The sequence below is a fragment of the Lipotes vexillifer genome, unplaced genomic scaffold (assembly GCF_000442215.2).
Source record: "Lipotes vexillifer unplaced genomic scaffold, Lipotes_vexillifer_v1.1 scaffold230, whole genome shotgun sequence".
Lineage (NCBI taxonomy): Eukaryota > Metazoa > Chordata > Mammalia > Artiodactyla > Lipotidae > Lipotes > Lipotes vexillifer.
The window spans coordinates 7,963,337-7,985,180 of NW_006775143.1; the positions used below are offsets into that span (position 1 = coordinate 7,963,337).

At 39.8% G+C, this 21,844-nt stretch overlaps 1 protein-coding gene across 1 annotated transcript in view; it reads left to right on the forward strand.

The window, feature by feature from the left end:
• SVEP1 (sushi, von Willebrand factor type A, EGF and pentraxin domain containing 1) overlaps positions 1-21,844 on the forward strand; it is a 186,639-nt gene that overhangs the window by 123,094 nt on the left and 41,701 nt on the right. Inside the window, exons 27-36 of the mRNA XM_007449809.1 lie at positions 1,845-2,020; positions 4,992-5,116; positions 6,081-6,204; positions 6,962-7,132; positions 8,506-8,679; positions 9,143-9,262; positions 10,672-10,848; positions 11,067-11,151; positions 11,987-12,178; positions 13,831-13,998. Coding sequence (XP_007449871.1) covers positions 1,845-2,020; positions 4,992-5,116; positions 6,081-6,204; positions 6,962-7,132; positions 8,506-8,679; positions 9,143-9,262; positions 10,672-10,848; positions 11,067-11,151; positions 11,987-12,178; positions 13,831-13,998 — 1,512 coding nt within the window. The remainder of the gene's footprint in view (positions 1-1,844; positions 2,021-4,991; positions 5,117-6,080; positions 6,205-6,961; positions 7,133-8,505; positions 8,680-9,142; positions 9,263-10,671; positions 10,849-11,066; positions 11,152-11,986; positions 12,179-13,830; positions 13,999-21,844) is intronic.

Below are 21,844 nucleotides of genomic sequence, written 5' to 3' on the forward strand. Positions count from 1 at the left end.
CTGCCCTCCATCCCGCTCCCGCGTCCGGCCTCCGCGACACGGCGGCGGCGGCGGCGGCGGCGGGGGGGGGGGGGGGGGTTGGGGTGGGGGGGGGGGGGGGGGGGGGGCGCGGTCAGGTGTTCCAGCAGAACAGCAGGGTGACAGTAATCAAACAGAGCATCTGGACAAGTCCTATAAGAAGGCAGAGTTTCAGTGGTAATGCCTTATACATGTATTGTCTTTTGCTATTTGCTAAGTGTTTTCGTATGTATTATTTCATTTGAGCTTCACAATGACTTGAGGAACTGATGCCCCTTAAAAGGTAAAATGAAGTTTCAGAGAAACTAAACGCTTTGCCCCCAAATCTCACACCCTGGGAGTGGCAGAGTTAAGTGTCAGACTCTGACTTTTCAGACCAGTGCTCCTTTATTTACATATCAGAGCGGCCAAGAGTCAAGAGATTTCAGTGGCACTGTTGACCCCTGGGAGACACTTGTATTGAACACGAATCCGTCTGTAATCTCAGGTGTGCAAGATGACGTTCCTCTGTGTCTTTTTGGATCAGTTCATTCCAAATGCAGAGCCCCATCCCTCTGGGAAAGTTAGCCCCGGTTGTTTCTCTGATTTCTTTCTACTGACTGCTTCTCCTGTCTTAGATGCTCACAGATCATCTAAAACCCGCAGAGTTTTGCTAAGGAGCCACAGACTCAGGCAGGACTCCCGTCATTGGTCATCTGTCTACCCTGCTGATCAGTGAGCTATCCACTGCCTCAGCCTCTGTGGTCCTTTCAGAACTACTGCTCTTTGCCGCATGTGGAGTCCTTGTCAAGGCTGAGAGTTTATGCCTTCGGTCTAGAGAGATTCTGTGATGCGCCACATGGCCTTCTTTTGCTAGTGAGCAGGTTGCAGCCTTCAGGGACCCACTGAGCTCTCTTTCCTCTCATCAATCCATGAGATTCTCACTATTCTGGTGGGAATCTTCCCATCCTCAAACCCCATTCTTCTTAATGGACTTGAACGTTCAGAAACAAAATCCAAGAAATTTGCAACGTCCTCCCCTGAGGCAGAATGTATAGAAAGAGAAAACCTGTTGCCTGCTTGAATTGGGGGAGGAAAATGGGAAAACACAGAGGGGAAACAATTCATGTTTTATCAATAAAAATATTTTTGCATAAACATCTTTGAATAGGGGCTCAGAAGATGCTGGGAGAGTTAGTCAATGAATTCTTACCTTCTTTATCAATTTTCCCTAGTCTCTTCTTTTTCTCCATGTGCTTTTGAAGATATTTTACTTTTAACTGCTTGTTAACTTTGACATTCCTCTAAGTGACGTGGTTGTTGGAACCCTCTTGTGTTTGGTCACCTCTGTTTAGTTCCAATTACTCTTTTCTTTGGATCAGTATACTTCGTCTGCCATGTGACTGTTTTGGCAACAGAGAATTAGGACTGACTTCCTATGAGATCTCTGAAGTCTGTTCTGAGGTGTGGGAACATACATCCGAGAGAAAGGAAACCAGACTGACATTTACATAACTCTCATTCCTTCCTTTCTTGACTCAGTCTCTCCAGAATAGACAGTTGGTGAATTATCTCAAGTTGGACTGACTTCTTTCAGCTCATCCTAAGACTTTTTCCTACCCCTCGGTGTTTCAGAAACACAAACCAGTTTTCCGTGAGCTACAATAAAGAGTAATTAGGAATCAAATCTGCTTCTATGAAACATGGCTGAAATGGCGAAATAGAAGTAACGGTTTTACCCAAAGTGCTTTACCCACAAAAAAGGAAAAGAAGGAAAAAAAGAAAGATAGTAACATGCCCCACAGATGGGATTACAACATATGACTGATGACTGTATCTTTCTGCAGCTGGGTTCTTTATGTGAATGGCAAGGAAAAAATAACAGACTGTCCCTCGGTGAATGACGGCAGTTGGCATCATATTGCAATCACTTGGACGAGTGCTGATGGAGCCTGGAAAGTCTATATCGATGGGAAATTATCTGACGGTGGTGTGGGCCTCTCTGTTGGTTCGCCCATCCCTGGTATGTCTTAGCAAAAGGAATATAATTCCATCTGATGCTAGAGGCGGTGGTGCTTTGATGAACATCAAGTTTGCTAAATTATCTCTCCCATTTACCACCCCCTGATTATCCTGACTGAATTATTAGAAGCTTTTCCTAGGTGAGCTGTGTGACTCTGTAAGAAATGCCTTTGGGATGTATATTAAGATTACCAAGATGCGTAACAGTGGGTGGTTACTAAACTGTCTTCCAAGGAGGAGACTAATTGCTGGTGTGTTTTGTCGGTTGGTTTTGTTTGTTGTTTTTATTTTAGGTTTGGTTCGTGATCAGTATGCACAGTATACAAGTAGATCCAGAATACAAGCTGGGGCACTGCTAATAGCTATCCATCTTTTAGGCCCTTTTTCTGACAGAACTCAAACTCTCTTCTAAAAATACTTTTAAACAAATATTTAGAAAGTTTTGTTTGAAGGAATGCAAAAGTATTAAATGTTCCAGTGTTCTCAGCATTGTACCTGGCAATAAGCCTGCAGTATCTAGGTCCTTCTGTGACATACGTCATATGAGGAGGAATGGCTGGAGGTTCTCTGTAGTAAATAAGGAAACATTAAAAGCGTTTCTGCAGGAAGTGGCATTATCCTGTGAAGTGGGGGTGGCTCCTTTTTGTGTTTAATTTAGAGTATTCTTGTTTTTAACTCTCCCTTCTCTGGGTGGTGGGATTGCAGGTGGCTTTTATTTTTCTTCTTTATTCTTTTCTGATATTTTCATAATGAGCATTTATTTCACTGATGGTAAAAAAAAAAAAAAAGAATATTTCTATCTCAAAAGAAAATTACATCCTAATAGAAGAGTGAAAGTAAGTTAAAGGAATAGGAAAATAAAACAAGGGAACTATAATAGTAGCCACCCAAGGAGATGGTTGTGTGACCATAGCAATAAGAATGAATTACTGTCCATAAATATTGCAGAGCTCCAACTGACAGACCCTAGTGAATGACTGACTGCAGTTTGGGTGACCAGATTTATTGAAGAGTCTGTTAGCTGAGATGGGAATTCTCTCGGGAAAGGACAATTATCGGAGCAGGAATCAGGGGTGGGGGGAGATTCTGTATTTGGTTTTAGGCATATTGAGTTTGAATTTAATCCCAGGAATATGTGCAGCTACAAACATGGGTTGATACCACTTTATATCAAATTGAGAGTTGCTTTTTAGTGGTAAGATATGTTTGGCAAGGATTCAGCATGGTGAATGTTCTTATAGAGTCCTGGAGGGTGTGAAAATTGATCCAGACTTTCTGGGAAACAATTCAGAAACTTTCATCAACAGCCTTAGAGAAACCCTTTGCACGCAACCAACATTTCACTACCAGGAATCAATCGAAAAGAAAGAATCAGTGATCTGAACAAATATCTACGTATCAGTCTATTTATCTCAGTGTTATCTTAGTACCAAACCTGGAAACAACCCCAATATCCAATAAGGAGTGGTTGTTAAGTTAGTTAATGAAGAAAAGTATGGATTGTTGTGCATTCACGTGATAAAATAGCTATTAAAACTCATGAAATGAGAACATGTTCAAGAAGAAAAGCAAGCTTCCAACGTCATATGTAGGAGAGGCTCCTGTGTTGTGTGTTTCAAAATCTCTCTCACACACACATACTAAAAAAAATAATTAAAAGAATATAGAACCTAGAAAGAAACACACAAAACTGTTAAATGATTGTTTCTGGGTAGAAGGAATTCTTTATACTTTTTTTTTTCAAATTTCCTTCTATGTGTATGTGTTAATTTTAATGATTAATTTTGTAAGAAAGAGATGTAGGTTGGGAAATCATGAATGAGGGCTCTATAGACATAGATTGGCAGGAGTGAGGTCAGATAGGGGGAATAGCTGAAGGAAGAAGAAAGGAGGCTAGGGTGGAATCCTGGGTGCATCAGAGTCTAGGAGGCAGGCAGAGAAGGGAGACTGGGAATGAGCAGAAAGGTTCAAGGAGAACCAGGAGAGGATGCGGTCATGGTAACCAATTAGAATCAGTCAGGCTCCTGGCAGGAAACACACAAGGACGGTAACTGAAGAGTTTCATGAAGAGATTGTTTTCAAAGGTGTGGGCATGCTTGAGAACCAAGATGTGGTAGTAAAACACACCATGACTGGCAACAGTGGAAAATCACAAGAGATGGACAGGAATTGACAAGGATGGGGAGTTGTCGCCAGAAAGCAGGCAAACCTGCAGTGATGGGGAGAAATCACCCAGCGGGAGCGATGATGTGAGAGAGAGGAAAGCAACCCCTACCATCTGTTGCCTGGGAGAAAGGTATCCAGGAAGTTAAACTTCTCTCTCATCCCACTTTCTTACCTCTAATTGGTCTTTCCATTGGCCACACAGAAGCCAGAGGGCCGAGGAAACGAGGTGGTGTAGTCCATAGGTGTCAACCTTGGAGACACAAAGCAGAGTGGAGAAGGGGGAAGGGGAGTTCTGGAGTATGCCAGGAAGGGCAGGTTAATAGAATGAAATGGTTAATAGGTGAATATTGAAGCGTTTCCATTGGACTTTGCAATTAGGCGGCCACTGGAATGTTCCTTGGGATTGATGATAGAACTTTAATCATCGTAAGCTAAAGAATAAAAAGATGAAGAGCAGCTACTGTAATCTGTCATGGAGGGTAATTTCCTAGAACACAGGAGGCGAAATAGGACTTAGCTATTTTGTTGACATAAAATATTATATGCTTATATATGTATATGTCTAGTTTCATAGTTAAGTATATATAAATCAAATATAATAGTCGAAATCCTCTCTGACCATTTTTTAAGTTGGTCTATAAAATATCGAATGCATCTCACTGATAAATCATGCAGCAAATGTAGATAATTTAGCTTGTCAATAACTTTCCCTGATACATTTATATAGGCTGTGCCTTCATTAAGTTCGCATTTTAGAAATAACGATCAGGCCAGTTTGCCTCCTTTTTTCTCTCCTTTCTCTGTAGGTGGTGGTGCATTAGTCCTGGGGCAAGAACAAGACAAAAAAGGAGAGGGATTCAACCCAGCTGAGTCTTTTGTGGGCTCCATAAGCCAGCTCAACCTCTGGGACTATGTCCTGTCTCCACAGCAGGTCAATTCCATTTTCAGTGTATGACAGTAATGAGATGCAAAGGTACAAATCTAGTACATATGTGCAAAGCCTAACGATGCCATACCTTATTGACACCTCTGAGATTCCAGAACTTACCACCGATATCACTTGATGTTATGGTCGTAGACTGAGCCAGGCAGAGATTATCTACAGTAACTTTCAGTGAATCTCCTTTTCAGTCTCTTGGTGATGTTTTACAGTTTTATTGGACATGATTGTTTCATAAAATCTTGTGGTTTCAGAGCTAGAAAGAATCATAGAGAAGACTCCTTCCAACCCCTCTGACTAAAGAAGCAGAAATTTAGGGCTGGCACAAGATTACACACAGAGAGTAACAGCTGGGCTAGTGGTTAAAGCCAGTCTGCAGTCCAATGGCCTGGGTTCAAATCCGAGTTTTACCACGAACTCACTCTGATGATTTTGAACGTGTTACCCCATCTCTGTAAGCTTCAGTTTTCTAATCTATGAAAGGTAAACAAATAGAACTGCATAGTGGAGTTTTGGCAGGATGGAACAAAATCCTGCATGTAAGATTGAGACATTGTTTGGCACATGTTTGCTCTTACTATTATAGTGGCAGAACTTGCCTAAACCTCAGCTTTCTCAACTCCAGATGAGAGATAGAAGACAGGAGACTGGAAAGGGAGAGCCCCTACCTATAACACCTGAACACACTGCAAAGTTTTAGACAAGAAATTCTATAGGTAGAATTTCAGAATTCCAGTTAACAGTGAAATATTTGGGAAAAGGAATGATGGGCGTGGAGGAGAGAGAGGGAAGGAAGAGAATTCTCCTTTGCCCCTGAAATCACGCTCTACATCCAAAAGTCTGCTTCCCACCACTGCCCTCCACCCTTCTATGAAGGTTTTCAGTAGGAGATATAATAACTCTGTCTTCCTGAAAAAAGTGAGGTTTATCTAAAGATGTGTTTTTAAACTTTCAGGTGAAATCGCTGGCTTCCTCATGCCCAGAGGAACTCAGTAAAGGAAATGTGCTAGCCTGGCCTGATTTCCTGTCAGGAATTGTGGGGAGAGTGAAGATCGATTCCAAGAGCTTATTCTGTTCTGGTTAGTTTCCTTCTTCCATAGACTCTGCTGTCTCTTGACTACTCTGGGATTTTCTAGCAAAAGGAGATGTTTGAGTCTCTATTGGTCAAATAGTGTATGTCTGTCAGTTTATTGTTTACCTAGTAATTCATTTTACCCTACCTTCATCCGAAGGATCTATTATTTTTTAACCGTTAAATACATTCTGAGTAACAGGGTACAAAATAATTGTGCAGGAAACTTAAACAAAGGTAAAATAAGTTAAGGAAAATAGGATGAGAGGAGTTATACAGTTAATTTTTTAAAATGCCCCCCCGAAGTCCCATCCTCCTCGGCTCTGTACTTCCTAGCTGTCATCTAGGGGCAGGTGGCACAGAGAGAAAAGAAATGGATGTTATGATCCACATACTGAATAGTCAAACTCTCAATGATCAAAAATGCCTCCTAAAATTCAGTGTATTTAAACAAGTTTCTGAAGGTATCCTAGAATTCATGTTTTTGGATAACTCACAAGAATATTTTATTAATTCTAAAATACTATTTTTTCCTTAAAAATTATTCAGCAGACTTCTGCTGGAAGAGGGAAAGTTGTTTGTTGACTCCAACAGTTTTTTTTCCAGAAAATTTGCCTGCCAGTGATCTGGTTACATGTCGTCTTGTTTTAATATCAATAGAGTGGCGCTCAAACGCTGGTACAACATATGATTTGAAACCCTTAACCTGGTGATGCTGCCACTGTGTTACTGACAAGCTCTGAACCTGCATTCTCTGCCCTCAGATTGCCCACCTTTAGAAGGATCAGTGCCTCATCTGCGAACTGCATCAGGAGACGTAAAGCCAGGCTCCAGAATCAGTCTGTTCTGTGATCCGGGCTTCCAGATGGTCGGGAACCCCGTGCAGTATTGCCTGAATCAAGGACAGTGGACACAGCCACTGCCTCTCTGTGAACGTGAGCTGCCTTCATTGAAGGCGTTTCAGTAGCTCTTGAAAAATGCTGGAACCCTAAGAACACTTTTCAGGAATGCTAGATAAAAGTGAAATACTGCATATGCATAGTAGCCAATATAGCACATATTCACTGAATACTTCCCTTGTGTAATGAGTGTGCTGGGCACCATGAGGGAGGTGGGAGATGAGGATCCAAAGAGCCCACCACCTGTGAAGGCACCCAGGTGACCCAAGGAACTGGATGGAGGGAAAGACAGGTGTGAGGGCTGGAGCCCAAAGGGAGATGGGTCACTGCTGGGTGGGAAAACAGGAATAGATTTCTTAAGTTGGATACACCCAGTTATTCATTTATTCAACAATTTTGAAAGTACTTGGTGTGAGTGTGTGCTAGACACTGAGCTAAGTTCTGGAGATGCAGCAGGTGGGGAAAAAAGTCTCTCTTCTTTTGGAGTTTACATAGTAGTAGGAGAGGCAGAAAGTAACAAGTAAATATAATATTATTTGGTTATAGTAAATAAGAACAGCAAGGGCCAAAAGTAAAGGCTCTGAAGAAAACTAAAGCAGGGCAGGGAGATAATAAAGAGAGAGGGTTGAGTGGGAGCAGGGCTGCTGTAATAGATAGGGTGATCAGAGAAGTTCCTCCAGTGCATCTTTTTCCACCTGATATATCATATATTTATCTGTTTCTTGTGTCTCTTCTCTGACTAGATAGTCAGGGATTTTGTCTGTTTGGTTCATTACTGCAACCTCAGCATCAGGACAGTGTGTAGCAGGTAGCAGGCTCTCCATAAATATTTCTTTAAGTGAATGAATTGCATGCCTACTGTGAGCCAGGCGCTCTGGGCACAGGTATGGCTGTAGCCTGTCACCACTCCTAAGCGTTTTCAGTCTAATGTTTGTTGTGTAATGAAAAGTTCATGCTTAACTCAACTACGCGTTTAATATAAATAAAATGGGACTTCCCTGGTGGCACAGCGGTTGAGAATCCGCCTGCCAGTGCAGGGGACACGGGTTTGAGCCCTGGTCCGGGAAGATCCCACATGCCGCGGAGCAGCTAAGCCCTTGCGCCACAACTACTGAGCCTGTGCTCCAGAGCCCACGAGCCACAACTACTGAGGCCACATGCCACAACTACTGAGCCCGCGTGCCTAGAGCCCGTGCTCCGCAACAAGAGAAGCCACCTCAACGAGAAGCCCGCGCACCGCAACAAAGAGTAGCCCCCGCTCACCTCAACTAGGAAAGCCCATGTGCAGCAACAAAGACCCAATGCAGTCAAAAATAAATAAATTAAATAAATTTCTAAAAAATAAATAAATAAATGTAAGTAAAATGTTCATTGAGTATGTTGCTCCTAATGTAGTTGTCACATTACAGGCATTAGCTGTGGGGTGCCACCCCCTTTGGAGAATGGCTTTTATTCAGCCGAGGACTTCCATGCTGGCAGCACAGTGACCTACCAGTGCAACAATGGCTACTATTTGTTGGGTGATTCCAGGATGTTCTGTACGGATAATGGGAGCTGGAATGGCATTTCACCATCGTGTCTTGGTGAGATAAATCTTGGCAATTACTGTGTGCATTTAATTACTGCATGCATTTAATTACTGCGTGCATTTACTCTAACTCTGTGGGAGACAATTATCCCAAATTCCTGAGGCTTTTATGGCATGCCTTTGTTAATTTCATCTCATCCTAGTGAGCTCTGGGCAAGCCATAGTGACAAAGCAGCTATCCATAGACATGCCAAACATGTTTTAAATTTTTACCAGGCTCAATATTAAGAATATTTATTTCTGTTTTCTACTTATTCACCTATAAACTGGGGAAATAACAGCTTTTATTGTAGATCTTCAGTGTGATTATGACTACCATATCTAAATTTCATAACAATATATATCAGTGTATAGTGTGATGCATTAAATGGTATGTAATTATTTAAAAGTAAAAACAAATGTTTGCTACATAAGACAAATCCATCAACTTTACTATCTGTAAACTCTCTTCATTTTAGATGTTGATGAATGTGCAGTTGGGTCAGATTGTAGTGAGCACGCTTCCTGCCTGAATACAAATGGATCCTACATCTGCTCATGTATCCCACCCTACACAGGAGATGGTAAAAACTGTGCAGGTAACTAGGCTATGTGTAATTGGGAAGTCTATTTCAATTTTTTAATTCAAGTATATATTGTAAATGTATAGTAAGACAAATTTTTAACTTCAAAGGGGAGATGGAAAAGTAAAACCACCTTTAAAAGGATACATAAGCAGAAAAAGACAAATATGATATTACTTATATGTGGAATCTAAAAAAATGTTACAAATGAACTTATTTACAAAACAGAAATAGATTCACAGACATAGAAAACAAACTTATGGTTACCAAAGGGGAAAGCAGGGGGACGGATAAATTGGGAGTTTGGGATTAACAGATACACACTGCTGTATATAAAATAGATAAGTAACAAGGACCTACTGTACAGCACAGGGAACTATATTCAATATCTTGTAATAACCTATAATGGAAAAGAATCTGAAAAAGAATGGAGATATATATAGAGATATATAGAGATATATAGAGATATATGTATAAGTGAATCACTTTGCTGTACGTTTAAAACTAACACAGCATTGTAAATCAACTATGCTTCAATAAAAAAAATCTTTAATGATACACAAGCAACAATTAAAGGTGCTTTAAACTAGCATTGTGCTTTTGCTAACTTCCCAATTTCTGAAAAACAAAACTGAGAGCCAGCTTTATCACCAGACTGTTGAAGAAATACCTACGTAATAGAAGAATAATAGAGTGGATTTAGACGTATAAGCAGTGGCCTCTACTGCCTCAGTCAGAGCAAATAGGATGCTTCATCACCTCTTCACCTTCAGTATCTTTCCTCTGCCTCAGGCACACAGAATTATACCATTGAAAAAACATAGACAGTCCTGCCTTACACATCTCTATGTTTTGTGATAACCCATATATATCTTTCTACATGAGTTATGAGAAAGCAACTACCAGAAAACAATTAGACAGAAATGAAAGAGGAATTCTCAAAATCAGTCTTCGAATTGCTTTTACTTTTTGCAAGGGTTTCAGTTAAGGTCCTTGGCTTATAAGCCAAAAGGATCTTCAGAAAGGTTAAATCAGTATATCTTCCCTTTTTGAGAATTTAAGTATTTATTCACTCCTATTGTTCAGCTCTAGCCCTAAATCTCCCTTTAACTTTTTTCCTTTCCTAGAAGTAGTGACTCACCCCAGATCTACACAAGCTTCCTTCTGGGGCTGATAAATTTCGTTTCGTTTCCTTATACATTTGCTGTTTCAAAATACTGTTTTTAAAATGCCTATTAAATGTATGTTCCGGTCTAATCAGCTAGTGTTTCCCTGGACTTCATGCCTTTCCCTTCAAAAGCTTTTTTTTTCTCCTCAGGATTTAACTGGTACCTTAACTGTAGTGGAATTCTTTTGCTGTGAGACCTTGCATGGTTGTGTGAAAGCCACCTATTGACCCACAAAAACTGTTTCTCTCTTTCAAGAACCTATAAAATGCAAGGCTCCAGGAAATCCAGAAAATGGCCACTCTTCCGGGGAGATTTATACTGTGGGTTCTGCAGTCACATTTTCATGTGATGAAGGGCACCAGCTGATGGGAGTGGCCAAGATAACATGTTTGGAGTCTGGAGAATGGAGTCATCTAATACCATATTGTGAACGTATGTTGAGTAAATTCCCCCATGTTTACGGTGTTTGGCAATTCTAGAAAGTCAAGGTGGAGAAATGCCAAGTGTTATGTTGTCTCAGTATTCTTTGTATTTAAAGCCCAGTATTGGGCTTTTATTTAAATGTGACCAAAAACCTAGAGCTGCCCTTGAGCTTTTAGAGATTTTTACGCATGCTGGCTAAGAAAAGCAATGCCTTTTCCTCCCTTAAGCCGTTTCCTGTGGTGCACCAGCTATCCCAGAAAATGGTGGCATTGATGGATCAGCATTTACCTATGGCAGTAAAGTAATATATAGGTGAGTGTCTAAGATTAACACTACATTGTAGAGTTTGTTGATGACATGCTGGTAGTGATAGAATACTGGAAGAAAAGACAAAGAGTAATCCCAGAGGGTGTTTTCAAATTAATATGGAATTAATTGAATTACATGTTTGGGTTTGGATCCAGAGCTCCATCTTATAGCCAAAAATATTCATTAACTTGCAGGGCCTTCTTGCACGGCATCCTAGGGACTCATTCTAGACAGCACCACTCTCAAACCAAGAATCTTCTGTTTGTCAGAAACAGACTCACAGACATAGAAAACAGACTTGTGGTTGCCAAGGGGAAGGTGGGTGGGGGAGGGATGGATTGGGAGTTTGGGATAGTAGATGCAAACTGTTAAATAGAGAATGGATAAACAACAAGGTCCTACTGTATAGCACAGAGATCTATATTCAATATCCTATGATAAACCATGATGGAAAAGAATATGAAAAAGGGTATGCATATACGTATGTATAACTGAATCCCTGTGCTGTACAGCAGAAATTGGCACAACACTGTAAATCAACTACAATAAAATAAATTCTAAAAAAAGAATTTTCTGTTTGCAGCTACTAATCCATGACACAAACTGGAGACAAGCCAAATCCTAAATCCATCGTTCTATTTATCACCCAGCAGGATCCCTGAGAGCAAGATGCATAGTATTCAACCTTGAAAAAATTTTTTTCAAAGCATTATTTCAGTGGGAAAACAAAGTGCTCTCACAATATGTGTAAATTCTTGATCTTTTTGGAAGTTTTGGCACAGATAAACTTATGCAAAATAAGGCATTCTGTTGTGTCATTTTCTTTTATCTTCATCAGGTGTGATAAAGGATATACTCTGGAGGGTGAGAAAGAATCATCCTGTCTTGCCAGCAGTTCTTGGAGTCATCCTCCTCCCTTGTGTGAACTGGTCAAGTGTTCCAGCCCCGGAGACATAAATAATGGGAAATATATTTTGAGTGGGCTTACCTATCTTTCTACTGCATCGTATTCGTGTGAGAATGGATACAGGTACGGTCCTAGACACCAGCCAAGCTTCCTACAATACCGTGTTCCTCATTATTTACTCAGTGGGTTTCACTTGCATATGACTGGCTGGCTTGAAATACAAGTTTTTAAATGTAAAAGATATTCTCAAATGTGTGTGCTTCTTGAGGCTTAGCCTGTAGTAAATGCCCAGGGGAATATTCCATCTAATTTTGACTCTGGGACCTCTAATTCAGTGTTATAAACATTCAGACATTAAACAGGAAAGCAAAAAATGTTTATGAAGCATAACAACACCTAATAAAATGCTTTAGTGATGGATATTTTGGCAAACGAAATATTGCATAGGATGGCGTAAAAATCATGTCAAGATAAGGACCAGGGTCTTTAATACTGTTAAGAGGTTAATTTGATTAATGGGGTGTGTGTGTGTGTCCAAAAAGAAGGGACGATATCTCTGGTGGTCCTGTAGTTAAGACTTCACCTTACAATGCCGCGGGTGCGGGTTCAATCCCTGGTCAAGGAACTAAGGAATTTGTTAATATTGTAACAAGTTCAATAAAGATTTTTAAAATGGTCCACATCAAAAAAATCTTCAAAAAATAAAAAGGGGGGCTTCCCTGGTGGCGCAGTGATGAAGACTCCCCCTGCCAGTGCAGGGGACACAGGTTCAAGCCCTGGTCCAGGAAGATCCCACATGGCGCAGGGCAACTAAGCCTGTGCGCCACAGCTACTGAGCCTGCGAGCCACAACTACGGAAGCCCACGCACCTAGAGCCCGTGCTCTGCAACAAGAGAAGCCACCGGAATGAGAAGCCCACGCACCGCAACGTAGAGTAGCCCCCGCTCGCCGCAGCTAGAGAAAGCCCACACACAGCAACAAAGACCCAACACAGCCAAAAATAAAATAAATAAAAACAAATCAAAACAAAAAGAAGGGACAATAAAGAGTCGGGCTGTGATCAAAAACTTGGCCAACAGGATCTGACATGAAACAGATCAAGTGAACAGAAAAGGGAGTGACTTGTACAATCAAAAGCTGGTTGGCAAGTGAAGATGGATAAGCCATGCCATAGGCCTGCGAGGTTTTTAAATTCAGGGGAAGACCAGAGGTCAGAGTGATGAGCAACATTGTTCAGATGCCCAGGCTAATGGCAAGGGCAGTTCCCTCTGACCTCAGTTACCCTGACTTCCTGGGTGTCTGTCTTCCTTATCATTGGATCCTAACCGACATGTTACCCCTTCTCATGCAAGTAATCTGCTAATCACAGCACCACCAATGAGCACATTGAACCATTTTATTTTGCACCCCAGTTATGTTGTTTTTGCCTACTCATAGTCTTAAATGAATCTGTAGCCAGCTCAGATTTCCATTTAAAAAAAAAAAGTGATTGATTGACTGATTGATTGCCACACGCCATGTGGGATCTTAGTTCCCCGACCAGGGATTGAACCTGTGCCCCCTGCAGTAGAAGCACAGTGTCTTAACCACTGGACTGCCAGGGAAGTCCCAGATTTCCCTTGTTTTTATATAAAGCAATAAAATGGGAAGAAACCTTATTTTTATGTATTAAAATTCCTCAAGTGTCCCCTATTCTCTCCTAAGTCCTTCCTTGTTCACCTCCAGAGCAATAAGTAAATAGCCAACAAAAGAGGTGGCACCATTCTTTCCTGTAGCTTGCAGGGCCCTTTGGTCATCGAATGCTCGGCCTCAGGCAGCTGGGACAGAGCGCCACCTACCTGCCATCTCGTCTTCTGTGGAGAGCCACCGGCCATCAAAGATGCTGTCACCACCGGGAGTAACTTCACTTTTGGGAACACTGTCACTTACACTTGCAAAGAAGGGTGAGTAAACCCAATGAAGGAAAGGAATTTTGGGAGAGGCGGGCCCAACCGCAGATGGGCTCCATTGAATACTAAATTAAGTTTCCTGGCAGCCAAAGCCAAAGAGAGCTTTATGTTCTTTTCTTACAACAGAAAGGGAGCGTATTCCCCTGTGGAAACCATGTTTTCCTGGAATTAGAGTGATTTATCAGATTAGGCCTTGAATAATGGACATTGGGCAATGCAGTGGAAAATATCTCTATATTTTAATTAAAGATGAAAAAAGCATATTTAAATAGGCATTTGTGTATTTATCCTCTGCCAAATCAAACGCAAGACGTAGGTCACAACGTAAAGATGCCACATCTGCATGAAAAAAATATTAAAAAGTTCAGATTTTTAAATTTTTAATGATCTCATTTAATTCAGAAATAAAATGTAAAAAAACAGGAACAGATTACAAAGTGCTTTCATACTCATTGTCTCATTTTGTCCTCACAAAAACCGTGTAAGACACAGAGAAAGGAGAGGCTCCCTCTGGGATGGTGATCTGCTTAGGGTCTCAGGCAGGCAGTAAAGAATTGAGGGGTGATTAAATCCCAGATCATCTGACTGGCATTTCATTGCTCATTTTCTTCCGTGCCTCCTCAATAAATGTTTTCACCAGTAATAGTTTATAACTTTCACATTCCAGATTTACCACAGATGCTTTTCATACAGTTGGAACGAGTGGCAGCAGAGGGGCTGCCATTTTCTGCATTTGTGTCTCAGCTCTATCTTTCACTCACTGTGCAGCCCGGGGAAAATGATATAACCTCTCTCTGCTTCTATGAGTCATTAAAGGTTGATGCTCCTTACAGATATTGTGAGGAGTAAAATGATATACTGCTTGGACTAGCCAGAAAATAATAACTCAACAAACTGTGCCACTATTATGATGTTAGGACAGAAGAGAGGACACAGTTTCATGAAAGTAACATGAAAGTTGAAGGCGTTTTCACCTAGATGGAAGACCATTCCACTAATACAGGCCACCAGCAGGTGGCAACCATATTTTCTTGCAAAAAGCTCTTGAGAGTCAAATACTCACGTAAATAACTGACAGAAATCCCGGATCTTAACACCTTCTTAAGTGACAAAAGAAATCTTGAATATTAAAATGTCAGTGTAAGAATTAGATTTTTAAAATTTATTTTGTTGAAGTATAGTTGCTTTACAATGTTGTGTCAATTTATAGGAATTAGCTTTTGATGGCCCCATCTCTCCCCTGTGGATTGACTCATTTAAAAATTGCTTCGTAAGGAACTACATAGTACTATTTAAGATTAGTCATTTAAATGTTTGTGAAACCTTATCGATATAAATGTTCCAAATAATAGCTAGATATTGACAACTTCTGGGTTTTTTCCTGATTAAGAAGTAATGTATTATCACCATATAAAACTAAAAAATAAAAATATATTTTTTTAAATTGCCCAAAGATAAATGATACTTTACTATATCTCCTACTAGAATTTTGTCTTTGCATATACTTTTAAAGATCATGCTCTTATAAAAATTCCCATTTTTCTTTTTTTTGCTATAAATCATTCACTTATATCATAAGAAGAGTTCTATATCTGCCTAATGTTAAGTCTACGTATTATACAAAAAGGGTTTGTTAAAGGAAGCAATAAAGACAATAACGAAAATCACAACAAATCCCTGCATTTATAGAGCGTTTTACATTCTTCAGAGGACATTCCTGTGAATTATCTCATGTGCTCCCTTCACCAAAGAGGGGGATTTTGAAGAAAATATATCATTCCCACTTTATAGTTAAAACATAAAGGTGTTGGGCCTCGTTATCGTACAGATCCCTTCTGCTCTAAGCAAATAGACACTCTGTGGGAGCTTTCTTCTCATTGAAAAGATGGAAACCAAATCTGTCATCTCAGTCATATAGCTGTTAAAGGGTATGAGGCCATTTTTATAAAAGTGCTTTATATGTGCGTGAAGGTACTATATAAATATGGCTTTATTAATATTTTCTGTGTCATCATTATTGTTATGTAAAGTGATGACATTTTAATAATATAGGGGAAACTATCTTAAGTAGTTAATCAAATTAATAGAAAGTACACATGGTCACAGATCACTACCACTCACGTTTTTTTCCTAAAAGAAAAATATCAATAGCTATTAGGAGATAGTTTCATTTTTCTGAAAGTAAAAATTTTGGTGAGAGGAAGAACACTTTGCCCCTTTACATACACTTACTCTTAGAGCGTTATGAGGGTGGCCAGACCGGAGAGCTCTGTCTTATTCCTTTCTTCTGGACAAATGCCTAATGAAACATTTAAATATACAAAAGAGCACAAAACCAAATTAATCTCTATTTAAAATTACCTGTGTATCCACTGCCGAGATAAAAGTACGTGTTAAATTTTTGCCATAGTTATTGTAGTTCTCTCTTTATAAAAGAAATACAATATTACAAAAATAACTAGAAGCCATTCTCATCACTTTCTCACTCTTCTCAAAGTAAATGTGCATTTTTTTCTGTGTTACATATGTACTCATAAACAAATATTCTGTTGATTTAAATGTTTTAATTTTCATGTACGTTGTTCATACTCTGAGTATCCTTTTGAAGCTTGATTTTCGTTTAACGTCGTGTTTTTTGCCTTTGTTGATAAATGTAAATCAACAGAATTCATTTTAACTGCTGTATAGTGCTTCCTTATCAGAATGAGCAATCTCTAAGTTACCCATTTCCCTGCTGGTAGAGGGTTAATTGATTTCCACTTTATTTGATGATACAACAGTGCTGAAGTAAACATCCTTGTACATCTCCCAGTCCATAGAAGGAAGAATACCTCTGGCCTAGACACCAAAAGTGAGAATTGTTGGGTCATGAGGCATGCATATTTTTAACTTTATACTAGATAGTCCTTACTATTTATCAATTGTTTCCTTTAGGGTTTGTTTTTTGTATGTGTCAAATTTAAGAAGTTTTTCCTACTCTGAGATCATACTCAATTTCTTTGCCTTTCTGCTGAACAACTCAAAGATCTTAGAAAATATTTGTTTCTGTCACCCCTCTCATCTTAAATGTCTTATCACTATCTACATTTTACTTCCCTCTTATTTTACAACTTTCCAAATTAGTCATTTTTTTTAATATGCTCAATGCTTATTTAGATTTACTATCATTTTTATGAATCTTTCATAAAAACATTCATTTTTATTAATTGCTTTTTCCATCCCACTCCTTCCTTTGGGTTTAATGCTTCTACTTCCTAAAGTACATCCTTTTGGCAAGAGTCAGTATGTTACACAATCTTTGTCTGAAAATAATAGCATTTTACCCTTGCTCTTGAGTTATAGTTTAGCTGGGTGTACAAGTCTACATTATTAGTTTGCTTCCATAAACATTTTTGAAAGATATTTCCATTGCTCTATGACTTCTAGTGTTTCTATTGAGGATTCCATCAGTCTAATTTAGTAGCCCTCAACCAGGGGCAATATTGCCCTCCAGGAACATTTGACAATGTCTCGAGACGTTTTTGGTTGTCCCCGTTGAGGGAAGGTGCTATAGGAACTAGTGAATAGAGTCTGGGGGTGCTGCTAAAACATCCTACAACGCATAGGACAGACCCCCACAACAAAGAATTGTCTGATAAAATGTCAGTAGTGCTGAGGCTGAGAAACTGGTTGAATTGTTGTTCCTTTATAAGTAATGTGTTTTCCCTTTATTTATTTTTTTAATTTGTCTTCGTTGTTTTGGTGTTTCTCTATGGTGTGATTAAAGTTGTACTAATTACCATTCATCTGGTTCAGGGCTCATTGTACTTCTTACATCTGAGAATTTGTATCTTTCACCAATTTTAGAATAAGCTATTTTCACTTTAAATATTCTTTCTTCTTAACTTTCACTTTTCTCTATTTCTGTAAGTTTTATTAGATAAATATTGGAGCTTTTATTTCTACTTTGTATGTTTATTAACCTGTCACATTTTCCATCTCTTTAAAAACTTGGGTTGCATTTGGATAATTTCCTCACATATATCTTCCAGTTCACTAATTTTCCTTTCTACTATCTATAATCTGCTTTTAAAACCGCTTTTCTTGAATTTTTATTTTCTATATTTTTATTTTTAGAATTTCTCCTTGTTTATTTTTCAACTATTTCTTTTTACATAGTCTCTTCTTTTTAAATAGGATTTTAAGGGTTTTTGTCCTTAATTATTTGAGCATATTTATTTCATATATTTTTTTAGATTTTAGACCACTTTTTCTATTATCTCAATTTATTGGTGCCCTTATCTTGCTGTTTGTTCTGTCTGCTGACCCATTCATGATGGAAAGCATGCATGTGTGTTTTGTAATTTCAGATTCTGTCCTTGTAGTGTTTGGGACTTGTTTGATCTGTGACAGTCCTTTTTTTTTTTTTTTTTTTTTTTTTTGCGGGACTCGGGCCTCTCACTGCCGCGGCCTCTCCCATTGCGGAGCACAGGCTCTGGACGCGCAGGCTCAGCGGCCATGGCCCACGGGCCCAGCCGCTCTGCGGCATGTGGGATCCTCCCGGACCGGGGCATGAACCCGTGTCCCCTGCATCGGCAGGCGGACCCCCAACCACTGCGCCACCAGGGAAGCCCTGTGACAGTCCTTTAACGGTCTGAGTATAGGGATTATTTTTTCTTCTAGGTGCCCCAGGAGTATCACCATCCAAAAACCTAATTTTAACATTTATTTATCAGTTCAAAGGCTTTCCATACAAAATGAGTGGTATAAACCCTACCCTCAAGTCCACATGATGTGCAGTCCTGGGTTCTGCTACCTTAGCCGGGACTTTGTTTTTCCAGCCAGATTCCCAGCAAATACAGAGATCTCACTTGTCATCTCACTAGGCCTCTAGGTGGAATTTTTCTGGTGAATATCCTTTCAGTGTGTGTCCTTCTAGGACATAGATTCTTGCCAGAGACTCAGCTATTACTCTGTATTTCCCCTTTCCTGTCCAGTGCAAGGGCAACCATAGCATTCATTCACAGGCTTACTTTTCTGTTTTTAATTTCCTCTTCATCTCTGGCACATGGAGATTTCCTTTCTGGTCAGCTAAGCTATGCATTTCAAATAATTTCTGTTGTATTTCATCAAGTGTTATATAGGGAGGGTGTTCAGACAATATTATAGCCAGAACTAGAAGTCAGTGCTTCTCTCTCTCTCTTCACTCCTTTTCTATCTCTCCCCACCAAGGGGTTGATTAGCATAGGTCAACATGCATTATGTCTGTTCTCTTCCAGGATGGAACCACTGTGTTCATGTCACACAGTGTAATGTGTAATGGCTTTGGCGTCCTGCTGTCTCCTTCCACTTCCTAAGATGCTGTTGGCCTGATAAGAATGTTAGGGCCTATTTCCCTCCCTAGCCCTCTCAGTTCCCTCTTCTCCCTTGGGGCTGCCTAACGCAGACCACTGACCTACACACCGTTTAAGCTACCCACTCCTGTTTATTGGGCGCACATACACACATTCTTGTTTTGGTCTCCATTTTTGTCTTCTCTTATTGGTGTTGTGCTTTGCATGGGCCTTTCCTTGGGTTAAGAAGACACTCTCTCAAGATTAGGATAGAAGAGCAGAGACTTCAGGAGACTGGAGTAGTAAGATGAATGCCAGAGAAGAAAAGGAATAAGTCTGATTTTTGTCTCCTGCCCTGAAATTGGCCTTCCACATTCACCTTTTATCAAAACATTACACTGGTTGTTTTCAGCTTTTTGCCTCAATTAATAAAATGTTCACTTGTTTCCCGTCTTCCTTTTCATCCTCATGTATGAAATGTATGGTGAGAAACTTAATAGGAAGGAAGGGTCATTGACATCCTAACATCCTGATAGAATGTTTCCCTTTTGAGTCTTCTCAAATATAGACTTTTAAATGCAGTTAGTGAATATACTATGATAACATTTTTGTAATCTTTTTCAATTGAAAATAGAGCTAATTACTGATACAGATTTATACTTTCTATTGCTCTTATTAAATTGCAGCCCTTTAAATATCTAGTATGCTGCTCTTTTAATACTCTTTTAAGGTTCTTTTTTGCAGAAGAGAAGAGCTAATAACCCACTGGGGAGCCTTCTCACAAAGCTTCCCAGACCCATTCCTCTTAGTAGGCGTTCACTCCATGAATCAAATCACTGAAAATTGCATCTGGAGATTACTCTGCCCATTTTCAAAGGATTTTTGTTATCATTCCAGAAGTATGATAATATATTACAGCCAGTGTATCCTAAAATGTGTCATTCTATGACATCACTGTAATATCGATGGGACAATTTTCCTTGGAATTATGGAGGGAAACAACTTGTTTTATAACACATATGGCCTGATTTTTTTTTTTTTTTTTTTTTTTTGCGGTACGCGGGTCTCTCACTGTTGTGGCCTCTCCCGTTGCGGAGCACAGTCTCCAGACGCACAGGCTCAGCAGCCATGGCTCACGGGCCCAGCTGCTTCGCGCCATGCAGGATCTTCCCGGACTGGGGCATGAACCCGTGTCTCCTGCATCGGCAGGCGGACTCTCAACCACTGATGTCCCCTGCATCTGCAGGCGGACTCCCAACCACTGCACCACCAGGGAAGCCCCATATGGCCTGATTTTTAATAACAGACTGCAAGGGTGTCCCCAATGTCTCTTGAATGAGAATACAAAAGGTCACACAGAGTAAAATTAAATATTTCAGTGTTTTAGATTTGTACCAATTCCAATTTTTCCTGTTTTAGTAGCCAACGTATATAGGATGTATCTTATCATCTGTACAAAACTTTATCATTTTTAAGTGATTCTTTTACATAAGCAGGTGAAATATGTCTTCCAGGAATCTTAACACCCATTTAGATTTCTAACATAATGAACTGTTGTGGCAGTTTGATCAGAGACCAGTTATAGTTCTATCTAGGCAATAACTACAAATTAATTCCTCTTTTTTTTGGCATTCAGAGAATATATCCTTCTTTAGCATCTTAAAAGACTAACTGATATATATGTTTCAGAAGACAGTTATTTTTGATAAGCCTCTGTCCCCATCTTCACTGAATATGCTGTCTAGTCTAAAGCACTGGCTTTATTTATTTATTTTTGAAGCCACTCAGTGTAAATTCCTCTGCTCCTCTGAAATGCCAGCCATTCAAGTATTGATAGCTTGGCCCCAAGGTTCTACAAATGGATCATTAGAGCTAATTGAGAGGTTTCAGTAAGGGATCCCAGCCCCTTCATAACATTTCCATGACTAAAAAATGATCCTACACTCTGGTTAAGATGCCAAGCTTGCAGCTTTAGAAGTGAAGGTGTAGGGAGACAGACATTTCAGCCAGCTCAGCCTCAAATCTGCCTTTCTCCTTCTCATCAATGGACATGATTCCAAGTCTGTTCACTCTCAGAGTCACTGTCCTCTGAGCCTGTTCCAATAGGTCTATAGCCCTTTTTGAATTGTGATACCCAGAGCTGAATGTGCAAATGAGAATGTAACTGCAAGAGAGATAAAAACACCAAGTCTAGGGACTGACACGTGGTACTTAAAACATGACAATTTATTTCATTTCTCTTCTTCTCTTTCTGGATAAATGAGTTTCTAAAGATGCAGTAACCCTTTTAAGGATGTCACCATTGACTCACTCAACTCATTCAAGGAAACTAAAGTCTTTCACATTGGCTGCCACTAAGCCAGGTTTCCCTTTGTGCGGTTTTTCTTTATTATCTATATACAGGACCTCCCATTTTATCTTTGTTAAATATTACCTAGTAAGATTAGAAACATTGAACTGCCCTGTTAAAACCCTTATCCTTCACCCCAAAGTTATGTGTTGCTTACAAACTGATGGGCTAAGGACAG